The sequence below is a fragment of the Limulus polyphemus genome, unplaced genomic scaffold, assembly GCF_000517525.1.
Source record: "Limulus polyphemus unplaced genomic scaffold, Limulus_polyphemus-2.1.2 Scaffold15, whole genome shotgun sequence".
Lineage (NCBI taxonomy): Eukaryota > Metazoa > Arthropoda > Merostomata > Xiphosura > Limulidae > Limulus > Limulus polyphemus.
Window position 1 is genome coordinate 1455699 of NW_013665625.1, and position 14982 is coordinate 1470680.

Below are 14982 nucleotides of genomic sequence, written 5' to 3' on the forward strand. Positions count from 1 at the left end.
AAATACGGAATTTGATGCACGAGAAAATAGTGCATATTGGAACGTGAAGAAGGGAGCGAATTGCACGTGGGGAAAAAAACGACGCCTGATTTAAATGTCACACCTGAACGCTCACATCCTTTTAATTATGTTTGAAATTATGAACATTGCTCAACATCATGAAAATTAAACCTTATTTTCAATAAGCAATCCTGAAAAATATTTGGGGGTGCTTAACTTTTTTCCAGGTGTATATATACTGTGCATTTTCTCCTTACTCCCCTCCTCTTCCTATGAGGAGGAGGTGAGTAAAGAAGCCGTTTACTAGAATAATAATTGGTATGGTGTAAATACTTTTTGTTGGTAAAGATTGATTATAATTGTTTACTTTTCATAAGTCAGTAGTATTAGGCATATTGTATTTTGAAACACTACAATCTTTATTTAGTCTTCTAGGGTTGTTGATCTCAGTTAGCCTGATGAACTCTGGTATTGAGCAAAGTGAGTCATTGATAATAGATATGGCAGACAGTGTGGTTGAAATTCTACCATACCCTTATTTTCAAGAAAACTCCTTGGGAACTAAATATTGTAGTGTTTAAAACTACAATAAGCCTGATAATGTTGTTTTAAGACAAATGTAAATGATTTCAAAACTATAAACAACTTCTTAGATTCATAATAGCATCTTTCTTCACTTGCATGTTTTAAAGTGCATTAGTGCCATATGTAAAGGTTGAATGCTGTGTTTTTAGAGATAGTACCCAACTAATTAGACCCGAGAACTTATTTTTATAGTTTCTGATGATGTTTTTCTTGTTGCTGATACTGAATTTCTTATATAGTTTTTCTTTGAAAGTTACTACAAAGATTTATTGTATACGTAATTCATATCAAGAATATTTTCAACTAGAGTATGTAGACCTAAAGGGTTGCCCATTGTCTTGGTGGGCAAAACAGTACATAAATATTTGAAGTTTTAGAATAAAAACACAAACATAACTTTGTGGCCACATTTAAAAAATTTTAAGCATACAGTAAAAGACAAAACCACACTGTTCAGTTGACAAACCTGGCCCTCAAAAGGTTGATACGAATGATAGGAGGGAAATTTTGTTAAATCATTCTAATATGGCAGTGAATAATATAATAATAAAATAGATAAAAAGAAATTGTAATTTTGAAGTATGTGATACATTGTTGTACCTTTTGGTTAAAAAATATAAAATTTTATAAATTATTTCAATGGCATTTGTAAATTGAGTTTCTACGATACATAATGTTTCTTTTTGTCTTTTTTTACAGAGAAAACATTTAAAGGGGCCATATGAGATAAATTTAATGGACGAACTGACTTTGAAAGGTGTGACTCAGTACTATGCTTTTGTACAAGAGAGACAAAAGGTTCATTGCCTCAACACACTGTTTTCAAAGGTATATTTATAACTTTTGATTCAAGGTATTTCCTTTATTTAGTTACTTAAATACTGAATTTAAGTTATTGTAAAATGAACATACAAGCCTTATGTACGTTAATATGTGATGAAAACAATTGATTTTGGGAAATGTTTCATGGCCCTGTATTCATTAAAAAGTCCTAAGTATTTTATATGCACCTTGATGGGAGAAAAAACATAATGAGCAAGGTGAGTTTCAAAACTTAAAAATATTTAAATATTAAACTGAATCACGTGTACTATATAATGAAGTGTAAAAAGCCCCAAAAAAATAATGCAGTAGAATTATAAAAATATTTTCTTCCTGTAAGTTCCTTCAATGCATGTGTATAAATAATCATATCTAAAAACAGTATTTTGTACAATTTTATTTTCTTTCAAATCTGCTAGTTACAAATTAACCAGTCAATCATTTTCTGCAATTCAACTCAACGAGTGGAACTTCTTGCAAAGAAGATTACAGAGCTTGGTTATTCTTGCTATTACATACATGCAAGGATGTCTCAACAACATCGTAACAGAGTCTTCCATGATTTCCGTGCTGGTCTATGTCGCAATTTGGTCTGCTCTGGTAAGTAACAAATAGTCAAATATTGGCCAAAATAAATTTGAAATGATCTAACCTTCTTGTGTTCATTTGTGATGTATTTGAATCATTCTGTACAGACTGCCTGGTGGTTCGGGCATGTCATATCCGATATTCTATTTAAAACTGAACTATAACTAAAAAATGAAGAAAAATAGATATTGGAAAGATATTTGGGAAAACTTATGATTTTAACTTGTTCTTTTTTATTTATTTATATATATAATAAAGGCCTTATTTAAGTGTATCAGGTGTTAAATGACTAGTGTTTGGATATTTTGAACATAGTTTTCTAATTAACTACTTTTACAACCAGCTTTTATAAGTTAATTTAAAATGACACAATGAGTAAGCTCCAGGATAGGCTGTGTTCCTGGAGAAATGGTTGATGGACAACTAATCTCCTGCATGGTTTACATTGTTGCTCATGAGACCACTATATTTGAAGAAAATATAATCTGTTAACAACATTCTTCAATCAGATTTGTAAAATTAGTATCAGTTTCTCAATGACTGCTTATTTCTTAAGAATGTGCATTACCACTAGACTAAGCTTCAGTACAGATTTTAGTGTTAATTTCCTCACAAATTTCCACAATATACAGAGGTTGAATGTTATTTAAAATTATATCTTTTATCCTTATCACGTTATTAGTCCCTGGTGTAGCATCTTGACAGTAGTTACAGGGTAGCGTCCTTTGCAGAAGGCTCTCTCATATTGCTGTCACATCTAAATAATAACCCTTCATGTGACTTTCTGTAACTTGTCTAGTGTAAGAGGACAATTGTTTCCCATAACTCATTTCAGCAGTGTTATCACAATAAAATCCAAAGGCACTTGACCAGTATGTCTTTGCATGTGACTTGTCACTTTTCCAGACTCGAATCCTTCTTGATTATGTTCTTTACTGTTGCCTGGGGCATGTATGGCTTTTGCCACTGACCTTTGTGTTTGTGGATTCTCATTTGTTAGTAGATGCCACTCTTTGCTGACTGTGATTAGAGTACAACTTGTTGCAGGTCTCTTTTTTGGTTTGTCCTGGTACCCTATGTTGATCCATATTCCTTTTGTATTACAATGCCATTAAATATAAGGGATGTCCTTGCCTTGGAAAATTTAAATACCCAATCTGTATGAATAATTTGGATCATAAAGGACTGTTGCTTACCCTTCCCATGAGTAATCAATTTTTGGTGGCATCTCGCTACTTTTGAAATGCCTAGCAATTTTGAAAAGTAGTTTTAATATAAGCTTTATATCAACTGTGGTTGTCATGTGACTTGCTAATTTGCTTATTCAAAATTTTGGTGAGTTGCTCAACTGTTTTTGTACAACTGGTTATTTCATAAGATATATTTTGTTGTACAATTGAATGTATTTCGTATTAGATAGTTACATACAAATTAACCATTCTATCCTTTTTTGTTAAGGAACATGATTCCACTGGAACATCAAGTGTAATTTTAACAGTGAGCAATTTCAGTGTTTCACAAGAATTGTTTTCAACCCATTTTTTTTTATATGACATCATTGTACAATTATTTATGTACTAGCTGGAGTACCTGTCTGAAATAACTTTTTCTTAACAAAGGATGGGAAATTGTGCTTATTGTTTATTATGTTAAGGAAAAAATAATAATAATAAAAGTGCAATAAAAATACATAAAGTACCAACACTGAAAAGAAAGACATACTGTTTTCAAGAAATCTAACAATAGTGGTTACATAGTTCATTCTAATGCTGAAGGATATACAACATTGGTAGTTAGATATGAAATTTGATGTTTCTTTAAATGTATTGATCATTCACTTGTTTTATTTTTCAGATTTGTTCACAAGAGGTATTGATATTCAAGCAGTTAATGTGGTCATAAATTTTGACTTTCCTAAAATGGCAGAAACCTATCTGCATCGTATTGGTAGATCTGGTCGATTTGGACACCTGGGTATAGCTATTAACCTGATCACTTATGATGATAGATTTTCATTACATCGTATTGAACAAGAACTTGGAACAGAAATAAAACCAATACCTAAGGTACAAAAGTTTGTTTATGGCAAATTTCTTTTTAGGAAAAACTGAGATTAAGAGGATGTGACATAAATTTAGTGTGAAGGTTTTCATAAAAAAAAATTCATTAATTGGTTTATAAATTGTTTGGGCTGTAGTGAATAATATTTTTCTTCATTAGTACTAATTTGTATAATTTACCAATGTCAACAGAACTATTTTATATTTGAAAACTTTTATTTAACAAGAAATACAAAAAATGTACATTGTTTATGTACATATTTCATGCTACATGTTATACTTGTGTAGCTACATAGTGAGTAAGCTTGCACTGCACGAGCACGTTGTTGTGATTAACTAACTCTTGACACGGACTTGTTTATTTTGACTGATCCTGCAACCACTAGTTTACCATGAATGTATCTATACAATAACTTTTTAATGTAGTAAGTGTATCTTCATGAAATTTGGCAAGCTTTTAATAAACATTACATAAAAATTCAGATTTAAATAAGTGTTTTTACTAAAGTCAAAGTTTGGCTCTTGCTAGTCTGAGTGCAAAGTGATTTTCATGTGCATAACCTCTAAAACCTAAATGAACATAACTTTTTTTTTTAGAAAACTTTTTCTCTTCCCTAACACTGTTTGAATGCACTTGATTTGATCAACCTTGTAACCACCACACAAAAGTGAATTATGTAGATTGTAACTATTTACAATAATTACTATTATTTGTTCTCAACAGCTTCTAGGCCTGTGTACATATGTTTTTGTTTAATTTTATTGTTTTATTGCCCTTTGATCCATGTCTAGCTAAATTCCATGATCAAAGCTGTAAATTACATTACAAATGCTTAGCTCAAGTTACACTATTGAATGATGTAACACATGAGCTAGCTGCAAGTATACCTCCTAAATAAATTTTTTCTTCATTATTTAACCTTTTTCAATTTAGTTTCTAACTTTTACATTTTAGTAACTTTTATAAAAATTAGTAATTGCATTTGGCCTCTTGTTGATATGCTATTTGACAACCAGTAAGCCTACTCTTTTTTGTAATCATGGTAATAATACATTAAGTGCATTTTATTTACTTCATTTACATATTAAAGAATACAAACTAATAACACACACACACACACACACAGAGCAAACAGTGTCCTATAACCATTATTAACTCTCTCACTACTGACCTAGTAACCATTTTGTGCTTGTTATAGTTTCATACTATAACTTTTAATGTATTATGCGTATCTTCACAATTTTACAGATCATCCGTAAACATTACAAGGTTTCATGCACAAAATATCAGATTTTTTAAAATTAAGTTTTAAGATTTTTCATAATGATTTCCTCATGCATTTTTTCTTTTGAATGCTAACTGTCCAACATCTAGAGTAATTTTAATTTTAAGATTAAAAATACTTTCATGTGTCAGAAAATTGTCAAATCTCACATAAGAAACTTCTATAACCTCCAGATAATTGTAATGTTTTGTTTTAGAAAAAAACTATATTTTATCTGTTATTTTCACAATTGTATCTCTGTATGGGTTTGGTTGATTTGACCAACCTCATAACCACCATTAAAAAAAAAGTTAGGAAATAAATATAAATCATTACGCTTTATTCATTCTAGGATGACTAAAAATTATAATATTGAACCCCCCAAATGTTTAGTCTAAATAGCTTAAATCTCGTAACATTTTATATATTTTTATTTATTTTATTTTATTGGCCTTTCAGCCATGTCTGACTAATATTACAGAAGTTGCAATGATGTGGTGCACATGCACAGGGGAAAGAGAGATAGTTACACCAGTACACCTTTCTGAACAATAAAATTATTAGTCTTAGTGTATATTTGTTCATACTTGTTCTACCATAACACTTCTCTCGTCTTGTTCACAAGGCATTCAGCATATTTTTTTATTGAAGAAGTGCAGCTGCTAGACATTCCCCATCCCTGTACTTTACCATAATAGTTAGCTCCAGTGCTTGGAAGAAGCTGCTACATATCAAGTGTTGTTGTTTTTTATTATTATTATCATAATGAAACAACTTTGCAATAGGTATTATATAAATCAAAATATTGGATTTTTCATGTGAGTGATACTTAATGTGTGATTAACTTTCAAACATTGTTTATTCTGTCAGTGCTTGAATGTGAATCGTTAGAACTATCTACAACTTTTATTTTATTTTTTCATTTTATATATATATATATGAGAGAGAGAGAGAGAGAGAATTGTTTCTGGAATTTAAATGCTTCTGCTGTTATTTAACTACCTTCAGTGACTGAAATCATTCTTATAAAACTGTACTTGGGAATTTAAGTTTCTGCTGGTCATGCTATTATATACCTAAATAGGTCTAACTCTTAATACTAGATTAGTTCCCCTCCCTATTTTAATTCTTGGCTCTACTATTCTTGAAAATATTGGACTCTAATGAGTGTACACCTGACCATGTGTAGAACTTGGAAAATTGAATCTCCTCTCAGTTAAAAGTATTTTATTCTTTTCTTTCTCTCTCCTTACACTCATAAGGTATGTTTAGAATTGATATATTTCTGGAAATTAAGCTTTTACTGTATGTTTTTGTAGGTGATTGACAAAAGTCTGTATGTTTCCGAATATCAAGTAGAAGAAGAAGATGAAGGAAATGTGAGCAAGTAGGCCATATATACTACGAATCTTTGTTCATGAGGTAAGGGAAATCCTAGCAATTTTATTATTTTATAGATTCTCAACAGCTGCAAACCCATCACTTAACACTTTTTTTGCCCCCGTCCCAGTGGCTCAGCATTAAGTATAATGGCTTATAATACTAAAAAACGGGTTTTGATACCCACATTGTACAGAACATAGATAGCCCATTGTGTAGCTTTGTGCTTAAACAACAACAAAATGACATTGTAAAAGAATCTATATAAATATAATAGCACTCTGTTCTATGGCCATGTAACTACTTCGCAGGATGTGGATCTTCACTAAAATTGTTATGGAGGTTCAGTATTGCATTTTTATGGCCATTTTTGCAGTTTTTTACCACTACTTTGTTCCCTGTTGATGGATCTTCACCAAATATGGCATAAAGGTTTGTTTGTTTCACATTTTATGTTTTGCAGTTTTTTGGGCATTTTTCTCAATTACATATAAGGGAAGCAACTTTTCATATCCTAAGATAACCTTTCGTTAATCATGAATTTACATTACTTCTGTCCAGGAGATGGGTACTCCAACTAGTACATATAAATATAATAATATTGTCTGTTCAATGTCCATATAACTACTTGGCAGGGTATGGAGGTTCATTAGCTCCATGCAGGGATACAAATTTTCAGTTTTGCATTTTGCAGTTTTTATGGTTGTTCTTGTGTTTGTTTTACCCCTTGTTGATGGATCTTCTCTAAACTTGGCATGAGGGTTTGTTGGGTCCATGCAGAGATACATGCAAATTTGTGGTTTCACATTTTGTTTTGCAGTTTTTTTATGGACATTTTTTTAGAATTACATTATAAGGGAAGCAACTTTTCCTAAGATAACCTTTCATCAATTATGAATTTATCTAACTTCCATCCATGGGATGGGTACTAAAGCTAGTATATAAATAAAGCTTTTAGATCTGAATCAAAGTAATGAAATTCATTGTATATAGAAAAGAGCAGAGAGTGATTAAAAATAGGTATAAATGAACTCCTTTGTGTTTGTTAAGAATAGGATTGTTTTTGTTTTGTTTTTCAATTAATAGCTACTTTTATATTTTGTCCATTAATGTTGTCTTCTCTAATGAGGATTTTTACCTGAGAAGAATCAAAAGAATGATTTTTACTGGACATGTCTTCAAAAAACATGAGATGGAGATTTTAAGTGAGTAGATAGTTGTCTATCAGTCGCACCAGTATAACAGTTTTTGCAATCTGTACATTCAATTGGATAGCAGTTGACCTGGCTTGCTTGCTTGCTGCTGCTGACTTTTTTTCTTTCTTTCTTCAGGTAAAAATGTGGAATTTTACTTTAATGTCAATTTCATACTCTTTGACTGTTTTTAACCAGGTTTTTTTTTATACCTTTAGATGTGTGGGATGAATGGTAAAACAAAAAAGATACTGGGATATATTCAGAATAATAATTTTCTATGTCAATTTGTGGCTTATTTTCAAAAGAAACAATTACTTTTTTAACAACAGTGGGAGGGGATTTGTTTTTTACACTAAACTGAAATCTAAGGTTGTCATTTTCTTTTTTTGAAACAATCGATGCTGGAATTTACTTTTGAAGTATATAATTCAAAACGACTATATTAAGATTTAAGTGTTAGACATGGTTTTTTACCGGTCATATAAGTTTGGTCAAGAATTAAAACTAGTGAGTCACCAGGGTTGTTTTTGAGATTTGTGTAAATGCAAAGAAAAAAAATTTCTTCAATTTATATACAGTTTGTTACCAATGGCATGGAATACTAAAAGAAAAAATCTGCAAGTTGTTTTTTTTTTTAATTTTATTCTGATGACAATATTTTATATCGAAAGAGTATTAAAGTTACAGTAAATAGTATTTGTTTTAAATAACATTATAAAAGAATTAGCCTTATATTCTACGATTTTAGTTGGGATGGTGTAGTTAGTTTTAATAATTAAATTAAAATTTGTTACCTTGTTAATAGACTTAACATATAATGTGATACCAAATTCCTTGGTGATACCACATTTACATATGGGTGATTAAGTGTATTTTTCTTCATGGAAGAATAATTAGAGATACTGTGATGTTAAAAAAAATGTTAACCTTTTACTTAGTGAAAGAATTATAAAAATTCATTAGTATAAAATATGAAAATAATATTTCAATTGAGTTAATTTCATAGTTTGTTTGTTGTTGAAGGAGGTGTCTGCAAATTATCATATTAGGTGCAGTGCATTTTAATGAACTCTTCTATATTAAAATTATGGAAATTAACTTCTTGAGGTAAAGATTTGTCCAATTACATAAATAATAATAATAATAATACCTATTAATTAATTTTGGTAAATGGTTGAATTCTTTGCAGCCATTAAGAGGATTAATGTGCTCAGTTGAGAGTGGCTTGTAGTACTATGAAGGGCTTTGGTTTATGTGTATAGGATGCTCTATTTTTAATGTCACTATCTTACTCCTATACTTCCTTACTGGCAGGTCCTAGATAGTAAGCCATAGATTTGGAGCTGTATAACCATTATGTAAGCTGCAGTGAAAACTTTACAATCGTGGCAAATATTTTGAAACAAGAAATCATAAAAGAAAATTACAAATATGTTAGACATGATCATTTGGAAATGGAAAGAACAGTCAGTATTTATACTGAAGGGAGTAGGACTTTCAAATACTTGGTACAATGATAAAGTTGAACTCTTGAACCAACCTTAGCTCTATGTACTTTGCAAGAAGCGTATAGATCTAGAATTACTTTGACATTATAGAGTAGAGCTCTAGAGCCCACCTAAGAGCAGAATCTTGTGGGTTTTTAACATACCTTTTAAATTGGAAATGAAGCATGAAACACTGACGAAAAAAGAAAAATTGGAATCTGCACAATTACAAGTGTAAAACTGTTCTTGCATGTCCACATTATAAAAGCTTGTTAAACATACACCACTATCATTCAGTAACTTTCATATAATGTGTGAAGATTTCAGGCTCTTTCTGTCTTTAAGGGGGGATTATATAATGAGCAATTTAGCAGAAAGTGTGACAACAGACATACTGTATCATTATTTAAACTTCTTAAAAGTTTTGAAAGATTAAATTGGCTGCTTATGCTTTTATTTTTATTCTCACAAAACAATTTTTTTATCTTGTGTTATATACAATAATCTAAAAGTGTTAACTCTCTCAACACAGGCTCAGTCAATTTGACCAACTACGTGACCTCTTTGTACTTGTTTAAAGTCTTTATAGTTTTGATACTACTAACTTTTAATATTGTATATATATCTTCACAAAGTTTGACAGTCTTTGAGTAAACGTAAGTGTTTTATATACAAAAAATCATATTTTTTTAGTGAAGTATGTATAGTAAACTGGAAAAAAGATTTGTCCATGAATATATTGAGTGTTTTTACTAGTGTGCATACAAAGTGATTTTCATGATAAGATTAAAATTACTTTTCTTCATCTAAAAATCTTATGTTTCATTTGCGTAATCTTTAAAATCTCAGATACATGTCAAATGCTTGTTTTCAGTAAAACTTTATATTTGTAACATGAAAATCTCTTTGCACACAGACTATTCAAAACAAATACTAGACATAAAGAGGTCAAGTGGTCGGTCAAATCTACCGAGCCCGTGTTGAGAGACTTAAACACAGGAACATGAATTTTTGTTCATTATTGTATTAAAAAGAATTTTTTTTGTGATGTTGGTTACAGCAACACTTAAAAAAAGTAATTTTTACATTATGAAATTTAGCATGAAGCACTTCTTTACAAATAGTTTTAGAACTAAGAATACTAGAAAATCATTAGTGATGATTGAAGAAATACTTCCATTTATATTCTGATCATACTTTTTTTTTTCCTCTTCAGTAATGTGCAAACTATCATTTTCACTGTAATCACTCTACGACACTCTTTTCAAATTATCCTTTTTCATATTTTTTCACTCGCTTGCTTCAGTGTCAGTTGCCAATAAGTCAAAGCACTAGTGTGAAAATTGAAGATTAGGACATTTTTAAAATTAAAAAAAAAAAAACTAAAAGAAAAGTAACAATAAAAATGGATTTTTGACACACAGATAAATGAAACTAACTGAAATTATGAGAAATGCAAATTAAGATGTTTGCATTGGAGATGGCTTCAGTGGTGCCCTCCCACACACTAGGATCACCCGTATAATGGAGGGAAGATAAATATCAGATTTTAATTTTTAGTGGTAGTAATTTTCACTTTTAATTTTCTGCAGTTTTAGATTTTTTTTAAATCGGTCTTTTTCAAAATAAGGAAAATTATTTTATATATTTATAGTGACAGAACTAAACTTCACATCTACAAGTGTTAAGTTAATTTTGAGTAGTTGGTGGTCATTTAGAAATAGTTGATAGTTTAAATTTTATTATAGATCTCTAGACAGATACTGATTTATAACATGCTTGTTTTTAAACATTTGTTGTAAGTAACCTTATTTTCTTTTTTCTTTTACAGAAATATTTTCTTGACTAGATAAAACTCTCAAGAAAAACTTAAGTCCAATACACCATGATTCTTGACAGTCACCGCTTGCCACTTGTACAGTTAAATGTTTTTTTTTACAACGTTTGAGTTCAGAAATATTTATTGGTTTGAGCTTGTGAAGGTTGCAAGTAATACTGTAGCCTGGAAGGTTGTACTCATTAATATCAAGTTTTGCTGTAAATAGAAAAATTTAGCTTGACATTAATAACTGTAATCTTCCTACACAGTCGGTGTTCAGGAAACAAGTCCAAAGTGAAACTTGTATTAAATTGAATAAAACTTTAAAGAGAAACAGTATGATAAAAAATAAAATAAATCACTAAAATAATATTTTCTCGCTTTGCGATGAAATTGAATTTGTAAAACCATCATAGAATGTAGGTTTTTTGTATTCAGTTTGCACAAAAAATCACATTTAACCATCATTCATATGTGGTATGTTGCTGTTTTCGACATCCATATGAAACTTTGTACATAGATTCATTCTGGGGCTTTGCTCAGCCACAGGTAAACTTAGTTGATAATGTAAAAATTGTTGTCTTTCATGTAAATGGCATTGACTATCTGGTGAAGAGAGCATAAAAGTTTGAGTAAATTAAAAAATTTAGTTTTGTTAATTTTGGAGAAAAAAATCCTGTTTCAATAAAAACAAACCTTGTAGTCATTGCCAGTATGTTTGTAAATTTTCTACATGTATTTTTGTAATATTGAAATTGATCTTTTCACAGTGAGGGTGGTTGTCTTAAAGATTGGGTTTTGTCCCTTCCTTATATGCAGTTTCAAATAAAAACAAACAAAAAAAATGACTAAAAAAAAAGGAGTAGGTGACCTGAAGTTCTACTGCAGAAGCAAGTTGGTGAAGTAAATGGTCATTGTATTTGAAATTGGAATCCTTTCTCTAAGAGAAACCACCCTCACTGATTTAAATTTGCAGTCAAAAGACAGTTTTAGAATTGCACTTGGAACAAGATGAACTTAAGCGAAATGAAAGTGTTTTGTATCTTTGGACACTGGAGAAAATGCAAGAACACGTATCTGTGTAGGTTGTGATTTATCAATGATTCTGTACACATGGGAATTTCCAGAACCAAGTGAAATGTGCGTGTGCTTATGTTAGTGAAAGAAGAGGAAACTAAAGTGCAAGTATTTCATTTACTTGAAGGGAAAAAACTGACTTCATCGAGAATTAAAGAACTAATGTCTTGTCTATGCAAGTGTAATGAAAACTGTTGAGAATTGCAGAAGTTAAGAAAGAACTTCAGGTCTTCTACTGCCCTTGGCTAGTTTCAGGTAAGGTAAATGTGCAAAATTAGATATGTTAATTAGAGACAATTTGAAGCTAACCAAGTCAATATTAATTCCAACTTTAAAAATATTTACCTCACCTGAAATTGGCCTTTCTTCTACAGATATGAACACTAAAAGTTTGTGATACTGAGCTTTAATTAATGATATTTGGCACCAAATTACAGCAACTGCTTTAATTTTTGTAGTGTTTAAAGAAATCCATATTAGACTGGTGTTAAAGTATAGCATGAGGAAAATTACCATAACTCTTGGTGTCATGCACCAATTGGCCATTTGCTTGATATATTGTAGAAAATGTAATGACCATTATCTGTTTGACATCAGGTAAATAGTTAAAATAACTGCTATTTACCAAATCTACTTCCACAATTTGTAACTTTACAGTCATGTTTATCATTATGTAAAGTATCAAGCACATGAACTTTTAGTTTGGGCTGAATGCTTGGTAATTGGCCTCCTTTGGCTGTCCATAGTTCATATCTTGAGTGGTTTAGACTTAACAGTGTGACCTGCAACACAGTTTTGCATACAATTATTATTAGTCACCTTAAAAAGTTACTATCTTGATGTAGTTAAGTCTAAGAAATGATGATAGGCCAAACCATATACTTTATACCCTGGAAATTAGGACATTAAGCTTTAATTCTATATCTTTCAGTCTTCAGAGTAACCTATTTTTCCAGGGTATATATTTCTCAATTTTGACATATCAGATTAAAATGCAAATGATAAATATTTAAAATTATCTAGAACATAGCAAGTTGAGTAAATTGGCATTAATGAAGCATAATTTCAGCAACAAGCAAGAAGTTGGTAATAGTAGTAGTTTGAATATAAACATAATGAAATATGATTTGGTTATAAATAATAACTTTTACCTTGATGCCATTTACCAAATCTACTTCCACCATTTTTAACTTTACAGTCCTGTTTATCATGATTTACTGTGGAGTTCTGATCATGACTTTTATTTAACTCTATAGTAAATAGTGTCTGCTTGACTTGCCAAAAAAAAAGTTGGAGTTGTGAATCTTGTTAAATATTAGTGAGTTGTAGTTGGCAGTCACCAGTCAACTAGGAATTAGTTATTCATTATACATTTGAAAGTTACTCCGAACTAAAGTTATTCCAAATTCAAGAATGTGCATTTGTCATTAAAGTATCAACAATATAAAACATGAATACAAAACTGTATAAACTAGGACAAACTTCAGTGATGTATCTAAAATTTGATTTAGCAGCTAATTGTTTAGGATTTTGTTTTGGACCTCCCCCTAAAGCAATTAAATTAAGACTTACACGTAAATATAAATTAAACGTATGGGTATTTAAGGCTAAAATAAAGATCAACATGTATTTCTGTCTTTGTTCTTTTTATAGAAACTGATTTTTATTTCTTTGTAATTTGAGCACAGAGAACTTCTTTTGAAAAATAGTAAACCTAATGTGAAACCTGTATTGGTGTTACAGAATACTTTTGACAACAAATATTACTGTAGGTTTAAAGATAATTTTAAGTCAAAAATTATCTAGGTTTGCTGTTTCTCACTAATTTTTAAAAGTCAATGTGATTTTATTTTCAAAAGTAAATTATTTGGCATTTAATGTAAATCTTTTTATGTGTTTGTCAAAAATACTTGATTTAGAAATGTTGATATATTTTTAACATGTTTGAATTTAATATCTGTACTGAAATGAAGATGGATGGGTTCTAAATATATGTAGTTATTAAAACTACTTAATTAAATCTGGGGGGGAGAAGTTTTAGAAGGCATAATAAATACCACTTCTTGCTTGAGTGTCTCTTTTCTGTTCTAAGGTTTTTAACATCTAAACACAAGTACTGGCATTATAATTAAAAAAGAAAAATTTACATAGACACGAGCATATATATATACACACACACACACGTGGCTCATTATTCAATGGGATTGGTTTTAACTATACTTTTTAGTGACATTTAAACAGTTCAAATATGCTATGATTCAAGGTAATACTAATTTTAAAAAATAAACTGACAAGAACACCTGTTAATCAACAGGAAATCTATCCAGGAATGGAAAACAACCTTGTACTTCCACCACATGCAGTGTTCATTTTATTTAAAAGCCTATAGTTTGATCTCACGTGCAAACCATCAGAAGTCTCAAAACTTCAAATTATATGTGATCTACAGTATTCACTCTTAAGTGGTTTACCTTCATGGACTGTAAGAATCAAGAAAACAATTGCAAATAACCACAGACAGATCATGAAACTGGCTATTAAGACACATACTATAAGCAGTACCTCATAGGTGGGTGATTGGAATTTAAATGTCCACTTGATATCCCTAAGAAAAAACCCATATATACACACACACACACACACACACACACACACACACACACACGCACACACACACTAATTTAGTAACTAAAAATCACAGAA

General features: G+C 30.3%; 1 protein-coding gene across 3 annotated transcripts in view; it reads left to right on the forward strand.

Annotated features, from left to right (window-relative positions):
• Nucleotides 1-14350, forward strand: part of LOC106457316 (putative ATP-dependent RNA helicase me31b) — a 57468-nt gene extending 43118 nt beyond the window's left edge. For all 3 annotated transcript variants that reach the window (XM_022383305.1, XM_013916712.2, XM_022383311.1), the window contains 5 exons: nucleotides 1285-1413; nucleotides 1827-2007; nucleotides 3850-4061; nucleotides 6640-6742; nucleotides 11215-14350. In XM_022383305.1, the coding sequence (XP_022239013.1) occupies nucleotides 1285-1413; nucleotides 1827-2007; nucleotides 3850-4061; nucleotides 6640-6711 (594 nt within the window). In that variant the 3' untranslated portion in view covers nucleotides 6712-6742; nucleotides 11215-14350. The remainder of the gene's footprint in view (nucleotides 1-1284; nucleotides 1414-1826; nucleotides 2008-3849; nucleotides 4062-6639; nucleotides 6743-11214) is intronic.
• Nucleotides 14351-14982: the final 632 nt, after the last annotated feature.